Here is a 26928-nt window from a genome sequence, read left to right on the forward strand (position 1 = left end):
CATTTATCTTATAAGGAAGTGAGTCAAGAAAGACAATTTATAATCACATTATTATAGTTCCATAGGTCTTTGCGGTTCTTGAGTTAAAGCCAATAATATACCAAAATGCAAGTTTTGGGTTTTTTCCCCCAAGAAAAATCATGCACATGGGGTGGAAATGGCACCCCTTATTCCTCAGGAACTCCTTTAAAGAACCAGTGGCATAGCGTTATAGGGCACGGGGGGCATGTGCCCCCTCCCAATCGATCTGAAATTGTAAAAAATCCCATAGGAAAATTGCCGAAAAACGGCTTGTGCCCCTAATCAGACCCGGTGCCCCCCATCATGGTCGGTGCCCCCCCCCCAATGTGATGATCCACGCTATGCCACTTTATAGAACCCATCCCATGTTGGTTTCATTTGTCTCCATATTTGAGTGCAAACACCGGCTAGTCATGCTCCCCTCCAACCCGCCTTCATATTTCTGGATTCACAAAATTTAGCGTGAAAATGATGGTCACTGTTCGTCACAAAATTAAGTATGTCTGCAAAAATATTGTTTCATTTTTGGTTACTCCTGCGACTCCACTTTTTTCCAAACACCTTCTTTTCAAATATTCAATCTACGCCGTCAGCATTGTTCAGATAGTTTTTATAATCAGACTTGCTGCTGATCTATTTATAAAATTACTTGAGGTTTATCAAATTATCATTCTCAAAAAAAAAGTGGTATTTTTATTCTACAGGAAATGGAGGCTATATAATTACGGTAAATTTAATACTACCAATACAAACCACCAACTGATGTCATTAATTTGTTAAGCATGTTGGCAACTGTTCTCTAGTAGTTCCGATCTGCAATCAATACCAGGTATACATACTCATGTGTACTATTAGGTGTTCCCAGTACAAACATTTGAGACGTTCTTAAAAACTTTTTTCTTGGTAAGTATGATTTTCATTAATTTCGCGCAAATGTTTTTGGAAATCAAAATTTGGGTATGTCCAGAAAGGGGCTATAGAACATTTTTGTGGACCTATTAAGTTTCCATAAAAATCGGTGTACTTTGAAAAGAGTCACAAAGTCAATGTGCAACTGTAATTACCAGCGTTCGAAAATTTGGTTGTCCGTTCGCCCGGGACAACTAAAAAAGTCGTCGGACAACCAAAAATACTGATTCGGTTGTCCGCCGGACAACCATAAATCTGTAGCCAAAAGTCACCTTTGTAGGCCTATGGACAACCAAACACTTAGACGGACAACCGCAATTGTAATCTGGTTGTCCATGGGACAACCATTTATTTTTCCTTAATTCGAACACTGCTAATTACTCTAACTCTAGCTCTAACTCTAGCTCTAACTCTAGCTCTAATACGGTAAGATTATTTTTAGATCTTTTTTTTTCTACTTTATCCACATGTCTTACACCTACAATTAAACCATATTGATAACTCAAGTGTACAAGTTTAGTGTACTTATTTTCATGAATGCTTGGCAAACATGGTGTAAAAAAGTACATCTTAAAGGGACATTCACAGATTTTGAGTTTCAATTGCAATTATATCTTTTCATGGGTTGTAGCTTACCTAATTTTGACTGCTACAATGAATTTTATTTAGTATGAACTTCCAACTACAAATTATTCACACAAAATAACAAACCGGGATGAAGGAAATCACTTCTATGACCAACTCCTAAAACCACCTAAAACAGCGCCACCAACGTCAAGCTCCGACAGGAAGCAGACGAGGAGGACTGGGAAAATTGGTCAGTCGATTTGAGAAAGTGCTATGATGCATGAAACGTCATTGTTAGGTATGTTTAACATCATTTAACAAATAATCAATTGCATTTGTTTGCATGAAATTTTACAAATGAAACATAAACCCTATCAAAGAATGATACATACTCATTTGAGTAGCAAGAGCTGTTGAACACAATTCGGATACATTATAATGTTATTCAGATTTCCTTTTACAAATTAAGCATACTGCTAGCCATCTAGCACGTATTATTTTGCACAAGGTCCAATGCACACGCTTGACGTCGCGCACGTATACGCAATGGTTAACGCTGTCAAAGGAACCTTGGAAAACATTGTACTTTTCATACATTGTCATTATTTTTTGTCAAAATAAACATGTTGCAACTTTCATTTGGTATTTCATGTTAAATTATGACTACCACATAAGAACATTCTAACAATTTCAGTCCACCACCCCCACAAAATCTGTGAATATGCCTTTAAATGTTTAAAGGGAGATAAAACGTTTGATTATATCATTTCTTCTTCAAAATATTAAATTTTATGTAACTGAAAGACTGGTATTTACAAAACAAAACTCCTGGAACACAAATACATTTAATGTGTACGGTCATTCAGCATGGCTAGTTGCATTAAATGAATAAAACTTGGCACATTTTCTGACTGCTAACAATAAGGTAACAAATGTTGCTGACCTGGACTTCCAGGAAGTTATTTTCCCAATGTCACATCCTCGTTACCTTTGTTGTTGTTTACTTGTGTGTCCATAAATGTTCATCTTGTATGTGTGCAACAAAGGTCCAACAAACTACAAATGTAGTACAGATCAGGGTCTCTACAATAGAGAGTTCCCGTGTTTTGGGTTACCCGCCATCTTGGAGGGAAACCTAAACTCCGTTTACAATTTTCAGAATACCAACACTCGCGCAATAATTAGCAAATGTTATTTTGTAGAATGTAGCACGAATAGGGTCATTGACCAAATCAAAGGAATGAGGAATACGGCGGTGCGAATCACGTTATAAACACTATTGTAGTCCGTTCCGCTTGAAAACACGGCAACTCTCTATAGTTTGATAAATGTATAATTTGTTTCACTTCGAGTTTGGCAACTGTATTACAACCGCCGGAGTAACATGCATTGGCGCTAGTACTAGTAGTAAATTCCAATTTTCTTTGCTTTACCTTACTTGTTCGGCTCAAAATTAAAAGGGGACATATCTGACAGTAAAAGCTAACATTTTATGGAAAATAAATACTAATCTATTTTTAAAGAAATGTTATAATATGGCTTTAATTTCTTCAAGTGTGTTGTCAAAAATATTAACTAGCGTCTCATCTACGATTGGATTTTGCTCCACTTGTATTTCTATTCTACATGTACTTCCATGGTGGAAAATAATTTCTCTGGGCAAATTAACCCAGATACCATCAGCAGTGAATCACGGGTCACTGAAAAATTAATACAATTTTGAATAGGTGAGTTAACCGATTTATGTAGTGACCAGACTTAGCCTTTTACTTATACTGCTTGCTGGACCGTGCCTATAATATAATATACAATATGGTATCACGATGATGACAAATCTTATTTGCAAACTTGTATCGTGCCCAAGGCACCGGAAATGCCTGAACAAATAATCGCATCATTGACCAGCAGACTTGGTATGAAAAACAAGATCCGAGATGTTGGGTGTTGATGGCCATTAACCTATGATTTGCTCTGGACAACTATGACAGTTCCATGGTAGGATCACAAAACCATACATGTAGAGATCACAGCAAAAAATTTTAAAATATTATAAACCTCTTATAATATAAACCTGTTATAAAACTATTTTGGTTTAGTTTCAAAATGTTAAAATAACATTTAAATGTTGAATTAAATATTTTTTAAATGTTATCAAAATATAACTGAAAATTTTATTTTGGCAAACATTTTTGCAAAATATTTTATTTATAGGACACTTCCAACCAAACTAGTTTTGTAAAAAGTCTTGTACGCGCAGGAAATATACAACTTGAAATACAAGTGGCCCCTCCCAGGGGACAATGTGGTCCCTCCCAGGGGACAATGTGGCCCCTCCCAGGGGACAATACTTGATTATATTATTCTGAAAAGAAAAGTGAGAAACACCCTGCTTTAGACATGTTCAGGTGAAAAACCATTGAACCGATGAGTGTCATCTTTGACAAATTTAACACTTTTTTTTAAAATTTTACCATAATACCTCAGAGCATTCAATGGAAAATTCGGCTAACCCTATGCCCCTAAAACGGATATGCCTATAATATGTGGCAAATAGTTGCAACATCCTATGGCACATTAATATACATCACAAAACTCTATACAGGAAAGGAAGTGGGCAGTAACAGCACTTTGTTTTCCTTTTTTGTACCTAGGTGAAAGTTTTCAATCATTCCTACTAAAAACATTGGTAACACATGATGTAATACCTATAAGAAACTACTCCATATGACATCAATTGTAGCCTGCATGCACAAGCGATTTCATTTTAATACTGTGAATTTGACTTGATAGGCAGTCACCCTGAAAGAAAGATTGTCAAGTGTAAACAAAAGCATTCATGTGAATCCGGATTTATATCTGATAATTGAACTATTACATCTGAACTTTTGTCCTTTTGTCTTGTACATGTTTATAGCTGATGATTCATTAAAACCTTACTTGACTTACGTGCTTGCTTGATTACTTTTTTGGAACTTGTTTGCATGCTTACTTACTTTTTCAGTTTACATGACAGAATTAGTTTTACTGCAATTTGTGAGTTTAATCTTTAATAAGTTACCATAGAATTCCGACTACAAGCATATGCCTCTAGATGAGGGTTTTTTTATGAAAGAGATGAAAGGCAGACACCATCCACAAAAACATTACAATTGATTGATCTTACAATAATACATGTTTGTACAGCCACCTGTATCAGTTGTGGAAGGTGTCACTGTGTCTACCTTTCATCTCTTTCATCTAAAAAAACCCTCATATAGAGGCATACTTGTAGACGGATTTCTACCGCATAGTATTTCTATGAAGTGCGCCATCTGTTATCACAGTACTAGTGCAGCCTGTCATCTGTACGAGGCGTTGAGCTTTCATCAGATGTGTCTCTGACTTCATCAGGACTGTCAACGATGAAGTCACTTAATCTTTGCAAAGCATGAACGACTTCATTCATATCTTCATTTGGGGAAAGACTAGCACCACTGAACAATATATATTTGGTGCATAAATATCATTTCTACATTTTTTACTTTTAAATATCATTAATCTGTAAGTGACCTTATCCCGTTAGAAATCGCATAAATATTTTTTAAAGTCTATAGAATTTTCTTCATGTTCTTATATTTAGTGAATGTGATAGAGTGGTGCCTCCTACCTAGGCATACCTAAACCCCTGCACATCTCCTATAATTGCATACCTGACCTAAGGCCAACATATTTTTAGCTCTCCTGGATTGAACTACACCAGAACCCCTCCGAACTTGCAAACATCACACAACTATTTTGAAAATTAATTTCAATTTCAATTTCCTACCGATTTGACAGTGATATAACATGCTATGACTGTAAAGAACTTTTGACTGACACTGTTGGTCCACACTGATACATAATGTCAATCTCAAGCAATATATACTATTGAAAGAAATAATAACCTTTTATATGCATCATAATTCATATAATTATTATTCATACACTCTTAGAACCACATAGCCAATCAGAAAAGCCATTAGAAAAATATGCGGAGTGCATTAATATTGTATAATTGCACAGGCGCACACTCGGCATACTACGCACAGTGCTTTCGCACGCGTTCGCATCGTGTAGGATCGATTCATTTTTCTTGCGGGTTGATGCATTATATATTTGCTCATATTTTTCAACATTTTTAGTGCCAATTTTGTTATAAAAATAGCAAAAAAAACTTTTTTCTCGTGTATGAAATAGGTTAATAAATGCGTATCACTTGTTTCTCGAGAAATTGTACAAAATAATGCACTTGTACTGAGATGTTGATGCATTTAATGCACTCCCCCCTTTGGGGCTTGTGCATTAGACACATCAACATCTCAGTACGCGGGTATTATTTTGTACAATTTCACTGTCAACAAGTGATACGTATTTATTAACCTATAAATATAACATTAGTAGCAATACTAACATTAGTAAGTTTTTCATCTCTAGAAGATTCTTATTCAGTGGGTGTGGTCTAGTGTGGAAACACAAAATCTGATTGGACAATCACATGATTTTGGATGTAATCTTTCAAGCGGTAGATGACCCCACGTCAGGAATTAATAACACACAACACGTTTGTCTAGGCACGCCACACGTTTGTAGCGTGTTGTAGGCGTAGGCCTTGTGCGTAATACATGAACGACAAATTTGGAAAAATATGGGGTCTTTGGGTGACAACGGACTAAAATAATGGGTCTCTTTGGCACTTGGCGTGTACCATACTACATTGTACATGAGTGCCCCTCCCTGCCAAAGACTCCTTTATGACAGAATTGAGTGAACTTATGAACTCCAGAGTTATAATACATTCTGGGTATCATTCCCACATCAAAGCATCCACCGGTCAATTTCAAAATTACACTTGAATTGAAAAAAAAAATACTACTGATTGCGACACGGTTAATCCCTTTGTAAAAATCCTTGCATGGTCCTAAGACTAAGAGGGTTGATCGATACCCCTTTTAAAAGAAAGAACCCTTGTCTGAAATCTGTTGTGAGATGAGGCTAATCGGTCCCCAGTGCTGATATAGGAGTAATACATAACCTTCCTGCCCACACCTCCCTGTTCTTCCTGTTTCTGGTTTTTGTTTCTAGGAGGGAACGATCCGGTTCCGATCACGTTCCGATCACCCCGTTCTAAAATTAACCTCTTCTAAATTAATTATAACCCTGGAATTTTTTTTTCATAAAAACTTTGGAAAGTGCCCAATAAATGGGCTGAGCTCCTGCAAACCTTGAATGACTAAAATAAATGATTCAAATATTGAATCTAAATTTAGTTTGGTAAAAAATAAACATGGGTGGAAACTTTAGGAAAATGTAATAATTATTTCTATATAGACTGATATTCTATTGTTAGAATGTGGATAATTTTAGAAATATTGAATATTTTCCTCTCAAGTAATCAAATATCATAAAAGAAAAGAAATTTTATTTGGAATATGATGCATGTACTGCATCCAAGAACATCACAAAATACATCTAACATGAATCTGTGTGCCTCAATGCACCAAGATGTATGCGCTCAATTTACTGAAAGTTTCAGAGATACATTTTACTTTTACCAGTGGTATTTGATCTTTACTTGTCATATTCCGGAGCAACTTAATTATCATTGCCACCAGCCACCAACATAATAATAACCCTAGCCTAACCTCAATCTAAACTCTAACCTTAATTTTAATATCTTGAGGTGGCCAGTTATAATTAACTTTAGCCCATGTTTGTGCAATAAAATTCTGTGTCTGTAAAATTTGTATAGACTCTTGTCATGGTTCTGCATGAAGGAATGAATAATCATAAGTCATTTTCATATATGGTAATTTGCTAAAGAAAGAAATTCTTAAAAATAAAATAACAATTGTAGACAAAAATTTACAACTCCACTCAATCAATTTGTTCAGAATTACAGTCCTTTGTCCAATATATACCCAGTAGATTGTCTCTTATTAAGTTATGAAAAGGTGGCTCTGAAAAGAGCTGTTAAAAGTAGTAGGTTGCCACCTGTCATATTGGAGACTTGCTGGTTCTTGTACACAAAGTACAAAGTTACACTAGGATTTCAAACATGCTCATCTACTATGCCAGTTCTTTAACCCCAATGTATGTGTACATTCACAGAATGACCTTTGAATGTATTGGGTGCAAAAACTCATACCCCACAACTTAAGGTCAAATTTTGAGCTGTGATTGTTCATAGAGGTTAAGGAACTGTGTCAACTGTATATGAGACTATTATGGCTTATAGTGCTACTTACTTGGTAACTTGTCCTCTCATTTCAAATGGAAGTGTTCTCATTGACTGTTTTACTTCAAGACATCCAACATACTGAAAAAACAAACAAACACACAGAAACAGTAACTTTTAAAAACTGGAGTAAACCATAACCTTCATTATTTTGCTGAATCATTTTAGTATCATTTACATCATTGTAAATTATTAATAGATCATTGGGAGGAATTTGAACAACTTATAAGTTCATTTGTGTAATAGTAGGTGGAGTACGTAATGGGTCTAACGTAAGATAGATTAATTAAGTGTTTCCCATTGCCCGGCTATTCATTAGCAATGTATTATAAGGGATTGATACTGCCGCCTACAAAACATCCCTGAAAATGGTTATCTGTGACAAATTTTCATTATTTTTCATGAAAAATATCAATATTTTTTTCAAACATCATTACAATTCATAATTTCAATTGTTTCCTCAAAGAAAGATGCACTCTATGTGGAATTCTACACTTGTTGCAAACAACAGGAATATTACCAGCAAGGCTGCAGCTGATTATTGTTTGTGACATTATTTTTTTTTTTTTTTTAAACATGTTAAAGGGATGCAACAACTCACAAAGAAATCCTCATTGAGCTTTGCTTTTAAAGGTGAATGTTCAAGTTATAAAATGTAATGTACTACATGTTGGTTAAGGGCTCTTTTGAAATTCCCTTACACAGGAAGGTGTGCGCCATCCTGCAGCTTTCCTGTGCTAGCCTTCTTTGTTAAAATCCTGTGTGATTGTAACACTGCAATTAGCCACTTAAATTAGGGAGCGCTTTCCTGGGTTGTGCGATGAGCCGTAGTCAGAGTAAATCTTCCCATTCGTCATGGACCACTTCAAAAGGCAGGGTGTATCACTGATGCATATAATCCATCCGTTTTATGACCGAGCTTTCCTGAGGCGCGCGCTTAGCGAGGGGCATCCTGCCTTCTTTCTGTGCGCAAACGTGGTAGGGTATTTCAATATGAGCTCTAAGTGGGTAGCTGTGTTCACACTACATAGCTTGGGATATTGATCTGTTCAGATTTCTATAGACCCCCCTCCCCAAAAAAAAAAAAAAAAAGGTTATTTGCTTGGCCATAGACCACTTTTCTTAGATGAATCAGTCATTTTCAGGGTATTTTTAATTGGGTTTTTTTTCCAAAAGTGACTGGCATGCCAAAATTTGTGCATTCTCACTCAGCTCTTATACAAACTCCTTTCTCCAACAATGAGGTCTAATTGCAAATTGAAGAGCTGTGATGCTACAGTCGTGTTATATAGTTAAATTTAATATTTAACGATGGCGGACAAGAACTCCATGAATTTTTAAACGTGGAAAATTACCTTTGTTGAGCTTCTTCGTGTCGGATGATTTTTTTGCAACTAAATCATTCCAAGATTATTGACAAAAATAGTCACAAAAAAAACACACACAACAAAAATTCCAGTTCGAACGTTTGGGACGTTATGAAATCAATTAAAAATTAAGCGTCAAATACTTCTAGCTTCAAATTCTGGTCAATCAGGGGCTACTTTTGAAAAAATAAAAAAGTGATAGTTTCCTCATTGTGAATGGGTGTTTTTTTCCTTACATTCATTGTTTGTTCATTTTATTCTGTACTTTTAGAGGTTCAAATGCAATGTTATCACACAGAGAAATACTACCAGTTTTTATGTCTAGAGCCTAGGCCTGTGTCTTGTGTGAAAAAGCCTGGTTCAGCAACTGTACTTGGACCTAATAGCACCCCAACAATTAACTTCTTCATCGAAATATTGTCCACCCATAAATATTATATTGTATAATTTTACGCCCACATACTTCTAAACATCACAATGATTATTTACACTTTAGTCTATTTACTAAACACAATTGATTTAACTTCAATAAGCCAGAATAAACTTACAAATATAGCAGATTCAATGAACCGTCTGCTCTGTATTGCAAAATGGCTACAACATGAAGGTGAATGAGCCACAGTGTACAATTTTGCCTGACTGTAGCTAAATTTGGAAAATTTGCCACAATTTTTGGCAATTTGCATTAAATTTGGCCAAAAAAATAAGTTTTGGTATAGTAATGGGCGGGGCAATGGGTCCCATTTTATGTGGATGGGGCCGGGGGATCATGGGACCACTTTCAAATTCTTAGTGGCACATCCCTACCCAAGCCAAACTTGAGTATCCCCCAGCACACAGCCACACACCCACCCTCAACCAGTTTCATATTCATAATAGAATATATGAAATTTTTACTAGCTTTCTAATTAAGCCCCTAATTAAGCCCAAATTTTAAATTACTTTCCACAAGTTGTGCTAATATAGCACAAATATCCACAATTTCCTATGATATGACCCTGAACAAAAACAAAAAGTTGGATTAAATTTATTTCAAATAAATATTAAAGTTAAAAATTTTCGGTAAATAATCTCACTGATTACCAAAATACAAATAAAGTGAATAACTAGACTATGCCATAGTAAATGGTTATAAAAAAGTTCATATAATTAGTGACAGTAATTGTGCACAAATTAATACAAAACAGAGTTTTATGCTTAATGCCAGATAATGCAGAATGGGCAAGTGGGCTATGGAGAAGTCTAGTGAATAACAGACACTGAAAATGCTAAAAAAAGCTGAAAAGAAAAATGGTATTAAATTGGGGGTAAAATAGCTCATATTGGGCTGAAAATAAAAGAAAACACACAAATTTGAGCAACAAAAATGCTGAAATACTGAAAGTTTCAGGTCTGATAAGGCTGATGATCTTTGGATAGTAGTTGAAACTATTTCATATATTTCAGAAATGTAACTGATGTTTCCAAGAAAGTCAAATCAAAATGTGACTAATTATCACTATCTGTCACTCCATGAGAATACCATGTAGGAAGCTTATATTTATTTCATACCCTTGGGCTACAAAATAATGTCACATATTCTTCAAATGTCTTCCCTTTATCTTTAAGAATCAAGATAAGAGCATAATTTGACATGCATATTAGACACATGCTTGTCTAGTGGTCCGTTGTCTGGCTGGCACTCGCGAGCCGTAATACCGTGGCTGGCATGGTGGAACTATGCACCGTTGAATCTCGTGGACATGAACTCCAATGCATTCTGCATAAATATGAGCGATGTTTAATACTAAATAGGCTGATGGATTTTCCATATACACTTGTCTGATAATTTGTTGTTTTTGGTTTCAGCTGCTGCTGTAGTTAATGACTTAATTCTACCCTTTATACATAGTAAGAAATAATATCATAATTCTAGCTCTAAATGTAGACTAAACCCCAACTCTCCCAGCGTTTTGGTGCACATTTGATCAAATCCACTTAATTACAACTCCCTGAAAGATACAATTTAAAGTGGAAAATTTTTTAATTGGACTATCTGTCTACTAATCCTAACACAGACAAGGGTTTTGATCTTCGCTGCCGTAGTACACATTAGTAACCATTGGTTACTGGTTCAAGCCTGGGCTCATACACCTGTTCCGAATTTTGATATGCCATAGGCTTTGTGATGTGATCATTTCGATCAGTGGTTCAAAACAAAGAAAGCGTGAGCCAGTTGACCTAGCAACGGTCATATTTTAACATGCACTACGCCAGCGAATTGGAAGGGAAAAAAGGAATGAAAAAAGAGAGAAGATAAACAAAGAAGTCGCTTGGTGATCCTGGGATTGAACCTTAGACCCCTTGTGTGCCAAACACAAGTTCACCGAGGAGTATCTACAGGGATTTTGCTGGACCGGCAAAAGAACCTGCACATAGGATGCATGCATGCACATTGCTTTTCCTTGTAAGATTTTTGGTAGTTTGGGCGAAAGTAGCTTTTGCTTTTTGTTAATCAAATTAAAACAAAATAGCTAAATCAACACATGAAGGGAGCAGTGCCCATCTTCAATAGCTGCCCTACAGACATTTCACAATTTCTGCATTCTATATATTGTACTCATCTAAATGTATGATACATGGCAGCTATTGCAGATAGGACCTTCTTGCCCAAACCCTCAACAATTCACAGTATACATGTAGGCGATAATAAACTGATAATATATCAAACTTACTCTAACTCCATAGCAAATGCCACCCGCTTTCACCTTTTCTTCTGTATGTAACCACCCTCTCTGAGGTTTATTGACAAATGTTCCTGTTCTGGTCCACAGTTCCTCATTAGCTCGTTGCCCCACCATGTTGGGGCCTTTATTCTTCTTGAAGTTGTTAAATACGCCCGCCATGGCGTATAGTAAGTAGTGTGTGAGCCCTTGGTCTAGATTGTTTTCTCGGTCTGTAAAAAGAAGCAGAAAAAAATATACATAACTGATTACAACATTGAAATAAATTCAATATACCAATGCATTAGACTTCATACAAACTTGTACGCATTATATACCGTGAAGATTTGCCTAATAGCGCACTTGGGCTCCTTTGTTCATGTTCAAATAGAGAGCTCCCTCCTCTGAAATCCCTAAACGAATTACGGTTATGTGCCCTTAATACTTGCTGGTGGAAATTTTACAGAAGCCTCCTGTAAAATTTTGATTTAAATCATGCCGATTTAAATCAGTGATTTTTTTATAAAAATCACTGATTGAAATTGAACTTTTTTCATTTTTTACCATTTTTGATAATTGTTGACTGTTGACTGTTTTACTTCATTCTTATTGCTTCTACAACTTTTGGATACAATTAAAATACCTCTATGATGTCACTTTGTTAATTGCTAAAAATTCATATTCAAGGTGCAGAATTCAACAGGTTTTTTCCCATGATTTTACCAAATTTTTTCTTTGAAATTTTCACATGTAAAAACATGTTTTGATTTTTTGTAAATACCTGGTATAGATTGTGCATTATGACTAGCATTCCAATGGTACTCTTTTGACTTTATCATGGGGTATAGCAGTTCTTGGAATCAAAAAATCAAAAAATCGATTTAAATAAAAAAATCCGATTTAAATCAAAAAAATCTGATTTTTTTAATTTTTTTTTTAAATCAAAAAAATCAACAACCCTGAGAGGGCACTCTTAGGTTGTGGCTAAAATTCTACTTATGTCAGGTGAGCCCATACATGTATAGCACCATTATGTAAATCTTTACAGAATGTGAGAAGTCTTATTTTGGTACTTTAGCCTTTTCAACATGAACATGTGCTACCCAGAATTAAGATCAATGTACTTGGCCTCAATATTAAAATGGGATGAAGTCCAGTGAACAACTTCTTGGTGGTTAATGAGAGGAAAAGGGATCACGCTCTGCCGCTCTGAACATGTGGTCAATGGTTTACATCTATTCAATATGCTCAGATCTAAAAGGTAAAATAAAACAATCCAATATCAAGTGACTCACTTTTTATCTAATCAGAAGATAATCTGCATTTTAAAGACATACATTTGCAGTAAGAGTGAACCTGTTGCCAATTTTATCAGTTGCGCATCCAAACATGGAGCAAGAATCCCTAGTAGGCCATTCCTTATATGAAGATGTACTCAAGCAGGACACTGGACTGGAGTCTGCAGATATCTTATCTGGGAACTTCGATTCAGGACGCAAGGACATGGAGAGCTGGTGAGGTTCAGGAAAACCACCCAAAATAAGTAAGAAAATAAGCAAGTATGCTAACTTTAAAAAATCTCCTAATTATAAAAATACAAATTACATACATACTTCAAGTCAACTATACTGCTGAAACACACACTGCGATTCTGTATTACTGGTACCGACATAGCAGGACATTCTTGCAAGGTTTTTATTCTCACACATTTGCGTAAATTTTAGACCAGCAGAAATAAAACTTGTAAAGCTTTCATGTATAGTGCTTTGAAACCACAAATAAATACACAAACTGTTCAGAATAGTCAGCGAATATCATTAAAAAAATTATACCTAATAAATATCCCTCTCTAAAATTTTCCATGCAGTAAAATCTCCCGGGAAAATCTCGAACACTCCTCATTACATTGAAATCCAGTCCAAGTTCCTTGTATTAATAATAATTTTTACATCCCTACCATATAAACTATCAAATTTTATTTTCCTTCAGTATCCAATTTCACAAAGACCTGTAATACATTGTAAATCCACAAATCCAACACACAGTTCTAATGGATTTTAATGCTTATATGGGGCTTATTAGGATTTGACCACTTAAGATGCCTTACATTATCTATTAGGACATCCAGCAAATATGACAAGCAACATAAAATGTTCTTATGAATATCATATTGAAGCTTAGGATTGCATTACATTCAAGAAAGAAAGAAGATCTACCAGATTGTCAATTACATAGAGTACCTTTAGCACACTAAACTAACTGCCTTCTATCTATGACCAGACATGAACCCCATCGGCATTACTGGCCTATATAAGAACTACTTTGATTGGATACAAAATGGGTTGCATTATGTATTGAGCCAATCAGAGATATGGTTAGAATAGTCAGCAGGGCTGAAGCAGATTAAGCTTAAAATTGCAAAGAGATCTAAAAGCTTTATTTTGATTGGTTACTCAGATGATTATATCGTGTAATTTTACCAATCAGGGGCATTGTAAGAACTTTCAGGCAGTAGTGCCCATGGGATTGTACATGTATTAGCTTCAATCTCACTTTATCCTATCTATGTTACCTCTTTTGATAAGGATTAACCTAACATGGTTTAAGCTGTCCAATTTAGCCCTTGCTATTAACTTTAAAGCCAAATAGGAAGCCATTGGCTTTAGGGGTAGTGTGAATTGTCACTGACTTGACAAGACCTAAATAACAGTGCTGAAAGTTAACTAAATGATGGACACTTTGGAAAAATGTAGGTACTCAATTGCAGTGTCTTGTTCCAGGCTTCTTTTGCAGGGTGTAAAATGTTGCCCCAAAGTTTCAGCTTGTTAACTTAAAGTTCCTATGGTTAAAATTGTATAATGTACCCTACTTCTAATAGTTCTTACACACACATCACACATACTGCACACTGTTTTGGTTTTATTTTCATGATTAACAGACATAAATAGTCCCAAACAAAAATGTTTGGTAGACTCATAACCGTGCGATCTTACCTTTCCGATGTTGATTAAGATACTTCTTGCATCGATCCCGAGATGCGGAAAAACCAATAGTCATTTTGTCCCACATAAATGAATAAATAACAAAACCCCGATCCCCGGTGGACTCACCCAAAAGGTGACGCCACACCATATGATCGCCCCTTATCCGACTTGGGATCCCCTACTCGGACCAAACTTGTAGGGGTGGCGGGGTCGGGATAATCAACATCGGAAAGGTAAGATCGCACCGGTTATGAGTCTACCAAACATTTTGTTTGGGACTAGACTCAGTACACCGGTCGATCTGACCGGTTCCGATGTTGATTAAGATACTTCTTGCATCAACATCTGAAAGATCGATCTAGCAAGTAACCGACGGATGGAGGTACAAGATTGGTCAGCATCTGATCAGGGATCGGGAGCGGTAACGATGGTTTTCGCGAGGTCAGAAAATATCTTCCCCCAACGGTCGGGAAACAAAAAAGACCACGCGATCACAGACCTAAACCTCCTTACTTAATAAGTTTGGTGGTTAAGAATAGCGACACTGGTTCTTACCATGCTGAGTATTCTGTATAGTCTGAAAACCTGGTACCCGTACACCACCGTATGATGATCGCCGAACAATGTCCGGTAAACCTCCGCCCGCCTCTGATTACTAACGTAAACGGAAGTATCGTAGAGAAGGGCGAAGGTGGCTTCCGGGACACCGCCTGCTAGATCTCCTCAAGGGACAACCGAACGGTATACCCAAGATGATGAGATAGCTCGTGTCGAGTGGGTCGTGGGACGCGAAACCTTCGCGATCCCCGGACCCCACCAACACCTGGACCAGCCATTGCGACAGCGGCTGGACCGAAAGGCTCTGTAAGGGTGATGAATGCGGTCGTGAGTCCTCGCAAGGCTTGTGTTCGAAGAAATAGTGCTGCAGCGCCTTATCGGACACCCCAGCCTATCTTTGGCTTCAGCCGAACCTTGCCCAACCCTGGGGATTGGAGAGGGACGAATGTCGGTATGCACCGCGCCCGTGCGTAGTCACGAGAACAGAGCGCCGAAACAGTGTCGCTCCAGTGTTTGTGAACACGGAAGCTAACCTCGAGACCGTGTGCAACTCAGCACCGCCGTCCGAAGCCAACGCCAAACCGGAAAGCCATCTTGAGAGTTACGTATTTAAGCGCCGCTTTTGACGGAAGGTCAAAAGGGTGACCCTTAAAGTAATCTAAGACTGTGTTGGGATCCCTTAGGAGGATCACTTTCCTTTTGGTAGACACTCGTTGAACATACCGTCGAGGCGTAGACTAATAAGGTAACCATCGGCTATGATAGTCTAACCGCCTCGAAACCTCGGTGAATGGAGAGGACAGCTGACTTATAGCTGGCCCCAGTGGCCCGCTGAAGTCTTGCTTGGAACTTTTCTGTCAGAAACTCCGGACCTAGCAGCACAGCGGCTCTAGCGGGAGAGCTATTTGTCTCATTGCACCAAGCGTAGTATGGAGCCAGACTCTGGCTATACGCACGGAGGGTAGACTTCCGTCAGCCCGGCGATGAGAAAAACAGCTTCTGATGAAAAGTATCCCTCCGCTGCGTGTTCCCTGGTAAGGGCCATGCAGCTAACTGCAGGTGCTCTAGTGATAGACTGGTACCTCCGCTCCGGCATCCGGAGTAGATCTGGTACTGGGAGTGCCAGCGGCCTTGCCGCTAGCAGAATGACAATGCAGTCTTCCCACCCGATCTTGGCCACCACCCTCATGAGTAGTGAGATCGGAGGGACTGCATAAGCTGTCATCCTCCCCAGTCTATGGACAGAGCGCCCACGGTGAATGCTTGGGGTCCGCGACCCTTGAGCAGTACACCGGCAGTGGATGATTGCGATGAGATGCGAACAGATCTTTCGAGGGTGGTACATCCCCTTGAAGATCGTCTGAGCGACCTGCGGAGCAAGGGACCATTCTGCTGGTCCCGACACCCTTCCTCGTGACAGATTGTGCGCGAGGATGCTGGTGACGCCCGCGATGTGTATCGCTCCCATCGTAATCTGCCTGAACTTGCATCACCCTATCAGGTGTCGTGCATGCAGGCTCAATCGTGGTGGCCCGTAGTCCCCTTGTCTGTTGGGGTAGGCTACCACGGTTGTGTTATCCGTCAGGACAACGGTATGTGATTCCACGATCACCTCCTCGTAAGCGAGGGAGGTTGATGTGAAACTCTGTCTCTATGGCCCCCATAGGCCCGAGACGGAGTCTCCGTGGATGTGGACCCCCAGCCCCGCTTTTTGACGCTATGGTCGCCACTACGTGACATACCGGGGGTGCAGGAAACCTGACACCCTGGGTCAAATTGGGCTGATGGGTCCACCACCAGAGATCCTCTCGCGCGATCTCCGACAACGGAACCGCGAGGGATATTGGGTGACGACTGGGCCTGCAAGCAGGCTAGAAGGTGTAGTTGGGTAAGCCTAACGTAGAAACGGCAGTACAGTACGAGGTCTACCATACTGGCCATTAGGCCTACCACCTTCATCCATGCCACAGCGGGTTTTGCCCGAGACTCGCCAAGAGTCAGGCACACCGCACCATGTTAAATCACCCGCCGGGTGAGAGCACCGCGAACCCTCCGTGAGGGTGATCTGGGCCCCTACAAATAGTGGTGTTGCGTGCGGGACCACGCTGGACTTTTTGAGCTGATCAAAAAAAAATCCAGGGTCCGCACCCTCACGGACTATCAACCCCATGAGACCCGTAGTCTTCAGTGGAGTGCGTCCAGATATGAGCCAAACATCCAGGTAGCAACTGATGTTGACACCCCTGTGCTTCAGGTACGCTGCCACCGCTCTGACCAAGAGTGTTAAACACCCTGGGAGAGATGGACAGGCCGGATGGCGGTATCAAAACTGGTAATTTTGATCCTGTACCTAGAAGCGCAGATGCCTCCGATCTTGAGAGGCGATTGGCATATGCAGATAGGCGTCCGAGAGATCTAGCGATGTTGTTCCCATGCCCCTGATGGGGCAGGCTAGCACCGAGGCGAGAGTCCCCATTCTGAACCTCTTGGGCCTGAAGAACGTGTTCAACAGCCTGCGGTTCGGATGGGGCTCCGTCGCCGGTCTTCCTTGGAGCCAATGGCTCCAAGATCACCGTAGAGAACGGGGGTAGACCGGGACAATCGCCCGCTTCGTGAGAAGCTGTGTGATCCCTGTCAGTAGTGCCCGACGCTGGGGGCCGTCTGACGGTACTACTGTGGACCTCTGAAATGTGCAGACGAATGTGGGGAGACTGGGTTGCCAGTCTGTAACCCCCACTCACCACTGACCATACCCAGGCGCCAAAGAGATGGTTTCCCACCTCTGGGTGAAAGCCATAAGCGGTCGCCCACTGGGAGATCCCCCTGTGGAAAAACCGCTGAGCCCCCCAGGAATGCTCTGCCTAGCTTCCCTTGGAAGAGCGCTTGCTCGGGTTCGGGGCTAGCTCGCGGTGCCCGCCGTATCCTTGCGACACCCAGAAATGGGTGCTGCAGAGGTAGTGGGCTCGGGTACTGTTGGTGGTGCACGGCCTGCTGAAGTCGGAGCTCCTACCCATGGTAAGGGCAGTTTCCGACCTCTTCAGAGTGCTCCTTGGTAGCTTCTTTGCACGGTCCTCCACCGTGGCGCAGAAGCATCCAAAGAGAAAAAGGACCCTGCCTTTCCATCGCGTTGAGCGATTGGAGTGGCAGGCCCCTCCCCGGCGCTGAGTGGACACCCTATGGGCTAGGCCCATGGAGCTCGCGTTGAGGCTAGCTGTTAGCACCGCTAATAGGCTCCCCTCGCGGAAGAGCTCAGATGTTGTCTGAGCGTGATACGCTTGACGACAGCTGGCTCCCTCTCGGATCCCCTCAGGTAGGTCCCGTGGTCCTCCTGCGTTACACGCAGAGGAAGCGTGCAAGCACGCGGCGCCATAGCTCTACTGAGCTCGACAGCCCCACGATATCTACCCGTGAGGTTTGCCGGGAATGAGAGTGCAGGCGTCCCCTGTGAGGAAGCAGCAGCTGAGCATCCTACTGAAAGGATCCCCTGCGCCTCCTCCATGGACTCCCCCTTAGGGGGTGTCCGGAGGAAGATCAGTGCTGTTGCTCCCCTCGCGGGGCAGCGGGGAAGGAGACTGTAGTGATGTCACTACCGGACTCAGCTTCCGACTCCTTTCCTCGCCCACAGTATCCGTGATCATGCTCCGATGATGACGGTAACTGAGGACGGGCATCTGAAAGCGGGTAAGAAGGCATAACCACTGTGTGGCTCGCCGACTACCTGCCAGCAGAAGAGGGAGTACTCCCGCAGGACCCTGAGGTATCCGCCATGGCACCACTGGGTCCGATGCTCTCGCAGCCGTCGTCCTAGCGCTTAGCAGCATCGGGCCTACCCTGATCAAGATCTGGGTTAGCCCCATGCCGGCTGGCCTGGTCAACAGCTGATGTTGGTACTGCGTGGCCATCGCTGGCGACACTTGCCACGGTGCTGGGCCGTGGAAGAAACACCCTGCGGCGGGTACCACAGGGCATACCCGGCCGGCAGCTGACCCTGATAGGATCCGCCACCAGGGTAACCCCATGGTACTGCAGTACCAGCACCGCCTCCCCCCCTTGTTGCCACAGAGACTGTGGCGACTAAAGCGGTGCTGCGGTACCGGTGCGGTATCAGCGTGGGTACCGTGAGGGTTCCCAACTGTGGACCGCTGTACCCTCGCCACACCGCGTTCCCTGTTTGGGGATCAAGCTGTGTGCTGGCGTGGTACCGGCGCTGCATACTAGCGTAGGTGCCCGTGAGGGCTCCGGCTGTGTACCACTGTACCCATGCCTCACTGCGTTCCCCGCAAGGGGATCAAGCCGTGTGTATGGGTACCCGCTATACCGGCTGTCCCTTGGCTAGAGGGAGCTTGCCTAGTACCACGGGTAGCTGAGCGTGCAGATACCCCGATCAATCACCTCGCCACCTGAATAGGCAGCGCCAATCAATGGAGCTATGCCCTGTTGATTTGACAGTGATCGATCAAGAGAGGGTAATTGACCCATTGACGGTAATGGATCACCCACGCTCCGCTGGCTCTCGAGGACATAAGTGGGTTGTTGATCAGCTAGGCTGTTCAAGCTACTTACTGTACCCTCTAGAGCTTCGCCTAAGGTCGCTGTGTGTGGCGGACCACTCACGGCAGCTATGGGCGGGTGCATAGCGGCTACCACTGAAGTCAAGCCGTAGCTCGCCTTTGTAGCTGCCACCGAATGCACCTGGGTCGCTGTCCCGTGAGAGACTGCGAGCCCAACCCCTGAATAATCGCCAGCCAGTCCCTGTGGACAGCCAGCAGCTATTCTAGGGCCCAGGGTATCACTCGGCGGTCCCGCCATGGAACGCTGCTGCGTGTGACAACCCCAGTTGGTTCTGCTAAGACTACACCCACAGCGTTAGCCGCGGTATCGTCTCTGCTGAACCCATGCATGCTAGGGTTCAACCCAGGCCAGCCCGGGGTACCTTTGAATGCTGCCCGTCGCTGGCTACTACTGTGGCTGTTTGAGCCCGTGAGACATGCCTGCAACAGACGGGTGTCCTCCTGCTAAAAACCCGTGAGGATTTTCGCTAGAGGGCTGGTATCCTCCTGCTACAAAACCCGCTAGGGTTTTCGCTGGTGGTTACCGCTCTGCTGCCTGCTACTTTGCTCCGGACGTATAGTCAGTGCTTTCGCTGGCTGCTGAGCCTTTGGACGCGCTTAGCAGTCCCGAAGGAACCGCCTGCTTGTCCGGGACCGGAGCCCCTTAAGCAGACCTGCCATGACCCATAGGGGCTGTCACAGCAGAATCTACCGTGTCGACTGGTATCCTCCTGCTGCAAAACCCGCTAGGGTTTTCGCTGGTGGTTACCGCTCTGCTGCCTGCTACTTTGCTCCGACGTATAGTCAGTGCTTTCGCTGGCTGCTGAGCCTTTGGACGCGCTTAGCAGTCCCGAAGGAACCGCCTGCTTGTCCGGGGACCGGAGCCCCTTAAGCAGACCTGCCATGACCCATAGGGGCTGTCACAGCAGAATCCACCGTGTCGACCTTACCAGTGCCCTTGGTAGATTTCTTCTTCGTCTTATGGCGATGGACGGAGCCTATCCCAATCGTCAAGCTGGAACTCGAGAGTCCTAAGCAAAAGAAAGACATCTAGAAGATCGTGAGCACTCCCTGTGGGTGAAACAGAGCGGGTGTGGGTCCCGCTCCGTCACCAGGGAAGGGCAAGCCCGACAGGGCCGAGGCGGCGAGGAGAAAGGGAGGGGGCACTACCCCCCCCAACACGCGACTCAAGCCCAGTAAGCAAACCTGAGCACGGAGGCTGGTCGCTAACGTTAGTGGTAAAAGTAAGGACTGGCTAACTTTATTACTAAAATGTCAGACGGGTCCCTACCAATCCCCACCGTATGAATATCTGATTAACTCGTCTTTATTGGACGGTAATGAAGACATAACGATAGAGTAATCACCCTAACATAGCAACAATAACCTACCGTACATGAAATACAATGTGTATGTACAAACATCTATTGTAACTTACAGGCTGCAATGGTTGTTTTACGTGGGAAACAAAATGAATGGCGCCAACGAGCGGCCATTTTGAATTGCTCGTGTGTCCCGTGATACAAACGGAGGCACGATATGTAGCTAAGTTTTGGATCGTTTTTTGTCACTTTTTCGCCAGAAAATGCCGTCAAAACTATCCTCAGCCGAACAATACCGGTTTGGTTTTACCTAAGGTGTGAAACTACAACCGATATCTCGCCTTTGGTCGAGAAATTGATACACAGTGCTATGAACAATCGATAGGCACGTCTGTGTCAGTCGGAGACCAAGGAGGATAAGGGACGATCATATGGTGTGACGTCACCTTTTGGGTGAGTCCACCGGGGATCGGGGTTTTTGTTATTTATTCATTTATGTGGGACAAAATGACTATTGGTTTTTCCGCATCTCGGGATCGATGCAAGAAGTATCTTAATCAACATCGGAAACGGTAAGATCGACCGGTGTACTGAGTCTTTATGTTTCAATGCAGCTCTCCACCATACTTTCTTCAGTAACAACCCCCACCCCACCCCACAAACTGAATGTGTATTCCCAATATAATTTTGTAAGAGAAATGAACTCTTGGACCCACTCATCCCACTATTCCTGGTCAAAGTTAGTTTATCCCACAGGAAAAACAGTAGAATGTTTATTATTATTTAAAAATGAATGTGAATTAATTGTGTAAAAATCTTAAGAGTGGATTAAGGTATCATCATCTCAATTCTCAAAATAGGTGTGTGATCTCCAGCCAGCAGAAACACAAACAGACAGCTCAAGCAATGCATTTTTTAGAAATCATTGCCCTTAACGATCTGCATTCCTTTCATATTTTACCCAAATCAGTTTTACTATTCACCCTATCATAAACTTTATATTCACCTCTGAGATGAGGTCAAGTGTATCACAGAATTGCTCCTGGCAAAAAGATGAAATCTTAGATGAACCGGAACATGTCCTTGCTAAAGTGTCATCCTGCCTCATAAAATGAAAGATTCTACTGTCTTGTTCACAAACTATTGATACATGTTGGACTATCACAGATATTGAAGAGAATTTAGTAGGCCTTCATTGTACCAATATGTGTCCGTTTTCATTCAGAGGTCAAATCAGCTTTCAAATTTATTCTGCTTTTTGAAGTGGTGTGAAACCAGATTAATTTTTGCCACACTTTGATGTGACATCCAGATCTAATCCTCCAAAAGCAAATCCTGACAAGAACAAATTCATTGAATAATTTTTTCACCTCTTTGCTGCACAGGTCGGGTGACAGGTAAGAGTATGTATATAGAGCAAGGCTGATGCCCATAATTTTCATTAGCATGCCCAGTTTGTCCACATATACTTTGATCAACTCGTAATCGGCGAGAAATGTTAGGCTACCCCTACGCCGAAAAATAGATCCACAATAAGAGTGATACAGTTGATCCGTCTGGTCTATATTGTGTGTGGTAAAAAAGTAGGCAAAGTATAGGACTTTAATCAATATTTCGTGATACTTCTGACGAGTTGATATAAGCCAATTCTCGAAAGAAAATATATCAATCAGATATTAATCTGCGATGTTATAAGGCCCGCCGATTACGAGCTGATCAAACTGGCTATACTTTGCTTCACCTTGAGTTTAGTGACATCAGTGCTTGCTGACAACTGCCCTTAGCAATACATACCTCCATACAAACTTGGAAGGTGAAACAAGGGAAGTGACAGTAGATTTAAGTGTAGGTTGGGCAATTCCAGTTGAAATCCATACACCTTCCATGGCAGAAATGACATTAATCTTCTACAAAGTGAGTGTGAATTTCAAATGGGGTTACCTGAATGGGTGGCTCCATTTGAAATCTACACCCCTGTGTAGGAGATTAAGGTCATGTCTTCCACAGTGGGTGTATAGATCTCAACTAGAATAGCCCATTTATTAACACCTCTCACTCATCATTTTAGAATGGGCAAGTAGCAAATTCAAGTCCTTATGTATGGTAATATTTGACAAATGTCTCTGTGGTTTTAGCAAATTTGAGAACAATGATTCTCATTGAACACTTGATCATGACACATGAACATGTGTAAATGATACAGCACACCTATTTGATAGTACCTCAGCTGTGTTGCCCAGTGCTTTCAGTAGGGGGTTTCACAAACAACCACAGGTTACTACTGGCCACAACCCTAGTGATAAGGGCAAGTGCAATAACACCCTAAGGTAACATGGTTGTAGACATAGACCCAATGAATGAAAGTTTGCAGCTTCGGTATGAAAATGTGTCATGTTCAAAAACACTTCCAATGAAATAAAATATACCATAAATTATTTTAAATCGTACAACTACATAAAATACATGTAAGCGAAGGGAAGAATTCTCTGTTTTAAGTCATAGACTATGGAAACAAACATTACATAAAGCAATGGATGTTCCTATCAATATTGTAACTCACTAGAGTAAAACTTTTTAGTTTCTACATACAATTGTTTTTATTTGAGGGTAAAAATGAGCCTGTAAGACAGAGATTTTCATTCTAAAGGCAGTCTGCGCGCGAGATCTAGAACTGCTCAGTTCCCTAGGATTGCGATGCCTGCACAATGAGCACAAAACATGAGCAGATGCACACAGCGCCAACTCCAAATGACAAATGACCTGTAAATGAAAGACCCAATTTTCCTGACTGACTTTCTTGTCATGCTTGATGGCTTTCCCAGAAGGACACCCTTCTTCTGTGATGCATCACTGAAACATCCCAAGAGTTTAGACATGAGACAGACCAGGGTCGTGCAGAACTGAAGTGCCATGGCCGCCACTTTTTTGCCAAAAAAAAAAAAAAATCAAAAAAATCAAAAAACAAAAAAATTTGATTTTTTTTTTTTTTTTTTTTAAAAAAAAAGATAAAGGTGTGGGTGGGTGGGGGGAGCACTGCACGGTACCAGCCTCTCATCCTTGCCACCCGAGAAGAAAATAGTATGCAACCAAATATCAATGAGAAATAGTCATCAGATCATAGACTATTATAGTTTAGGGACACCTCACTAGACTCCATGTCTAGTCGATTTCTTCATTTTCAGGCTGGCCCGTGCCGCTCCTATCAATAATTATAATTGTTTTATTTTTTGTCCTAACCTTTCATTTAAAGAAAACCGTACAGGCTTAACCCTGAACTATACAAATCCTTGGCCCTCACCCAGAACCCCCCAGGTAAATAATCATTGGGAGAAAAATTAATTTCCCTAATATAAAAAACTTTGGCTAACCTATTTTTAGTGTTATTATGCATGAATATGCAATTTGTGTTTTAATTAATTTCTTCAGCCTCATTTCATTGAACTTACCCGATTGATATTGCTAATAAAATAAAGGAGAAACCTTCCAAAGAATTTTGGAAATACAAAAAAATCTTTCATGCATGAATTTTCTTCTTGAATGCAAGAATAATTTTCTTGCATGTTTGCATTTTGTACTTGCATGCAAAAGCTTTATCTTGTGTGTTTGAAAACTAAACACAATACATTTTGTGTATGATGACCTACGTTCAAATTTCTTACATGCAAGAAAAAGCTCTTGCAGGCAAGAAAAATATTTAAACATGAACGATTTTCACCACATCATTCCAACATTCTATATCGGTATTATTATTTATTATGCTAACAATAATCACAATATCAGACAGTTATTTTTTATTGTTTAGCGCATTTGAATTATATGTGTGTAGTTCTTGCGTTAAGGTTAAAAACATCTAAATGAGATAGGCCAATTTTTGACCATATGGCAGTAAAAAAAAAACGATACAAGTTTTGATACCCCTAAAACTAGTTTTTAGCACTTTATGTACATTTACATTCATACAAATGATGTGAGTAGTTTCAATTCACATACCGGGTTTTATGCACATTGTGTACCTCAAAATGCTCTGCCCCCTTGACCCCCGCTGGGGGCCTCAGCCGGCCCCCAGACCCCCGCCATATGGCCGCCCCACTATTTCATACCTTGCTACGGCCCTGAGACAGACACTCATACAACATTTTGCATAATAATCAGTCAGAGACACACAAATTAAATACAAATTTATAAATTCAAGTGCTGACACTGGGGGCACCATTACCACACTCCATGATAAACATTAAAGTGCTTAAGTATACCAAGTGGACTCATGAGGAAAAATGCTTCAGCAAAATGATGCAAATTTAGTTTAATGATAAAACTGGCAAATTTAGAAGCTGAATATATTAAATTTAGGACCTACTTTGGTTTTGTCAATGGCAAACAATAAAATACATACCCAAAACATAATTAAATTTAACTGCATATTAACAGGGCATTCATACAAGCATTATTAGCAAGTGGATTTAAAAAATTAGAAATTTAGTGATCTTTTTTAGCCATAAATAGCACAAGGAATATTCATGTAAAATTATTCAACTAATCCTGATTAGAGTATGTATGTAAAACAATAACTGACACCACATAAAATAAAACTGTGATGATGCCATGGCCGCCTTCATTGGCTAGGCACGTTAATTTGTAATTTTCTATCTATAAATTAAACCCTTTAGTTGCCACAACCCCATCCCCACTCTAAATCTGCCACATAATATTTGCCAAGTTTGATGGCATCACATTAATTAAGGTGGTACAAATGTATGATGATATTTCTGGAAACTAGGAAATGCACTGAGCATATTTTCAATACATTAATTGAGTACCGTACGGCAAAGTACACTGATCAATATGCTTTTTGTTTGAAGCAAATGGGACATTACGGTTTTCATAATACATCAATTTATATCTTCAAACTGTTTTTATCAATAAGCCATGTAGTTAAGGGTAGACGAGGTATTGTTGGTCGAAGCAACCTAAAATCGATTTTCATTATCTAGATCAATATATTATTGAAAATTAACACCTTGATGTTTTGCAAAAGTTCATTCTACAAATCGTATACTTTGCAAACTTGCTTAATTTATTGTTTTTAATGCGTTATGTACCTTTTACAAAAGTGTTGTTGTTTCAGCCTTCTTTACAACATAACTCAAGAACATAGCACCTATAAAAGTATATCTGTGATATTTTAATTCTTCTACACGCCGCTATGAATTGAGCAATGCAGTTTTTGCCAAAGCTCACTGCCATTCGTAAGATGCTGTGAACTACCAAATCACAACAGTTTAAAATAATTAATAACCTTAATGAGCTAAAATGACTGAAAAGGTTCATGAATATGGAATTTTTGAGCTCATTTACATAAATGCTAATTAATTATGTAAATATGCAAATTAGAGGGCAGCTAGATTATATAATACATTAGAACATATTAAAAACACTTTGCCCAAGTTTTAAGGCAAAAGTATGCAAAATAAAAGTACCGTACCCTGAACGTTATTGCATGGATATTTAGCAAAATATTGCCAAAAATTACAATCTTTTCCAGTCATTTTAACTCATTAACTTTATTGATAAAAACGATAAGATACAAAGAAAATATAAATTGATGTATTATGAAAACTGTATGTCCGATTTGCTTCAAACAAAAATCATATTGATCAGTGTACTATGCTCTGCTAAATTATTGTTTAAAACATGC

The 26928-nt window shown here is 40.6% G+C and overlaps 1 protein-coding gene across 6 annotated transcripts in view; it reads right to left on the reverse strand.

Annotated features, from left to right (window-relative positions):
* Positions 1-26928, reverse strand: part of LOC140158845 (SHC-transforming protein 1-like) — a 77087-nt gene that overhangs the window by 36036 nt on the left and 14123 nt on the right. For all 6 annotated transcript variants that reach the window (XM_072182097.1, XM_072182094.1, XM_072182093.1 and 3 more), the window contains exons 2-3: positions 11832-12052; positions 7761-7831 (exon numbers count right to left, since the gene is read on the reverse strand). In XM_072182097.1, the coding sequence (XP_072038198.1) occupies positions 7761-7831; positions 11832-12002 (242 nt within the window). In that variant the 5' untranslated portion in view covers positions 12003-12052. The remainder of the gene's footprint in view (positions 1-7760; positions 7832-11831; positions 12053-26928) is intronic.

This window comes from Amphiura filiformis, chromosome 8 (genome assembly GCF_039555335.1).
Source record: "Amphiura filiformis chromosome 8, Afil_fr2py, whole genome shotgun sequence".
NCBI lineage: Eukaryota > Metazoa > Echinodermata > Ophiuroidea > Amphilepidida > Amphiuridae > Amphiura > Amphiura filiformis.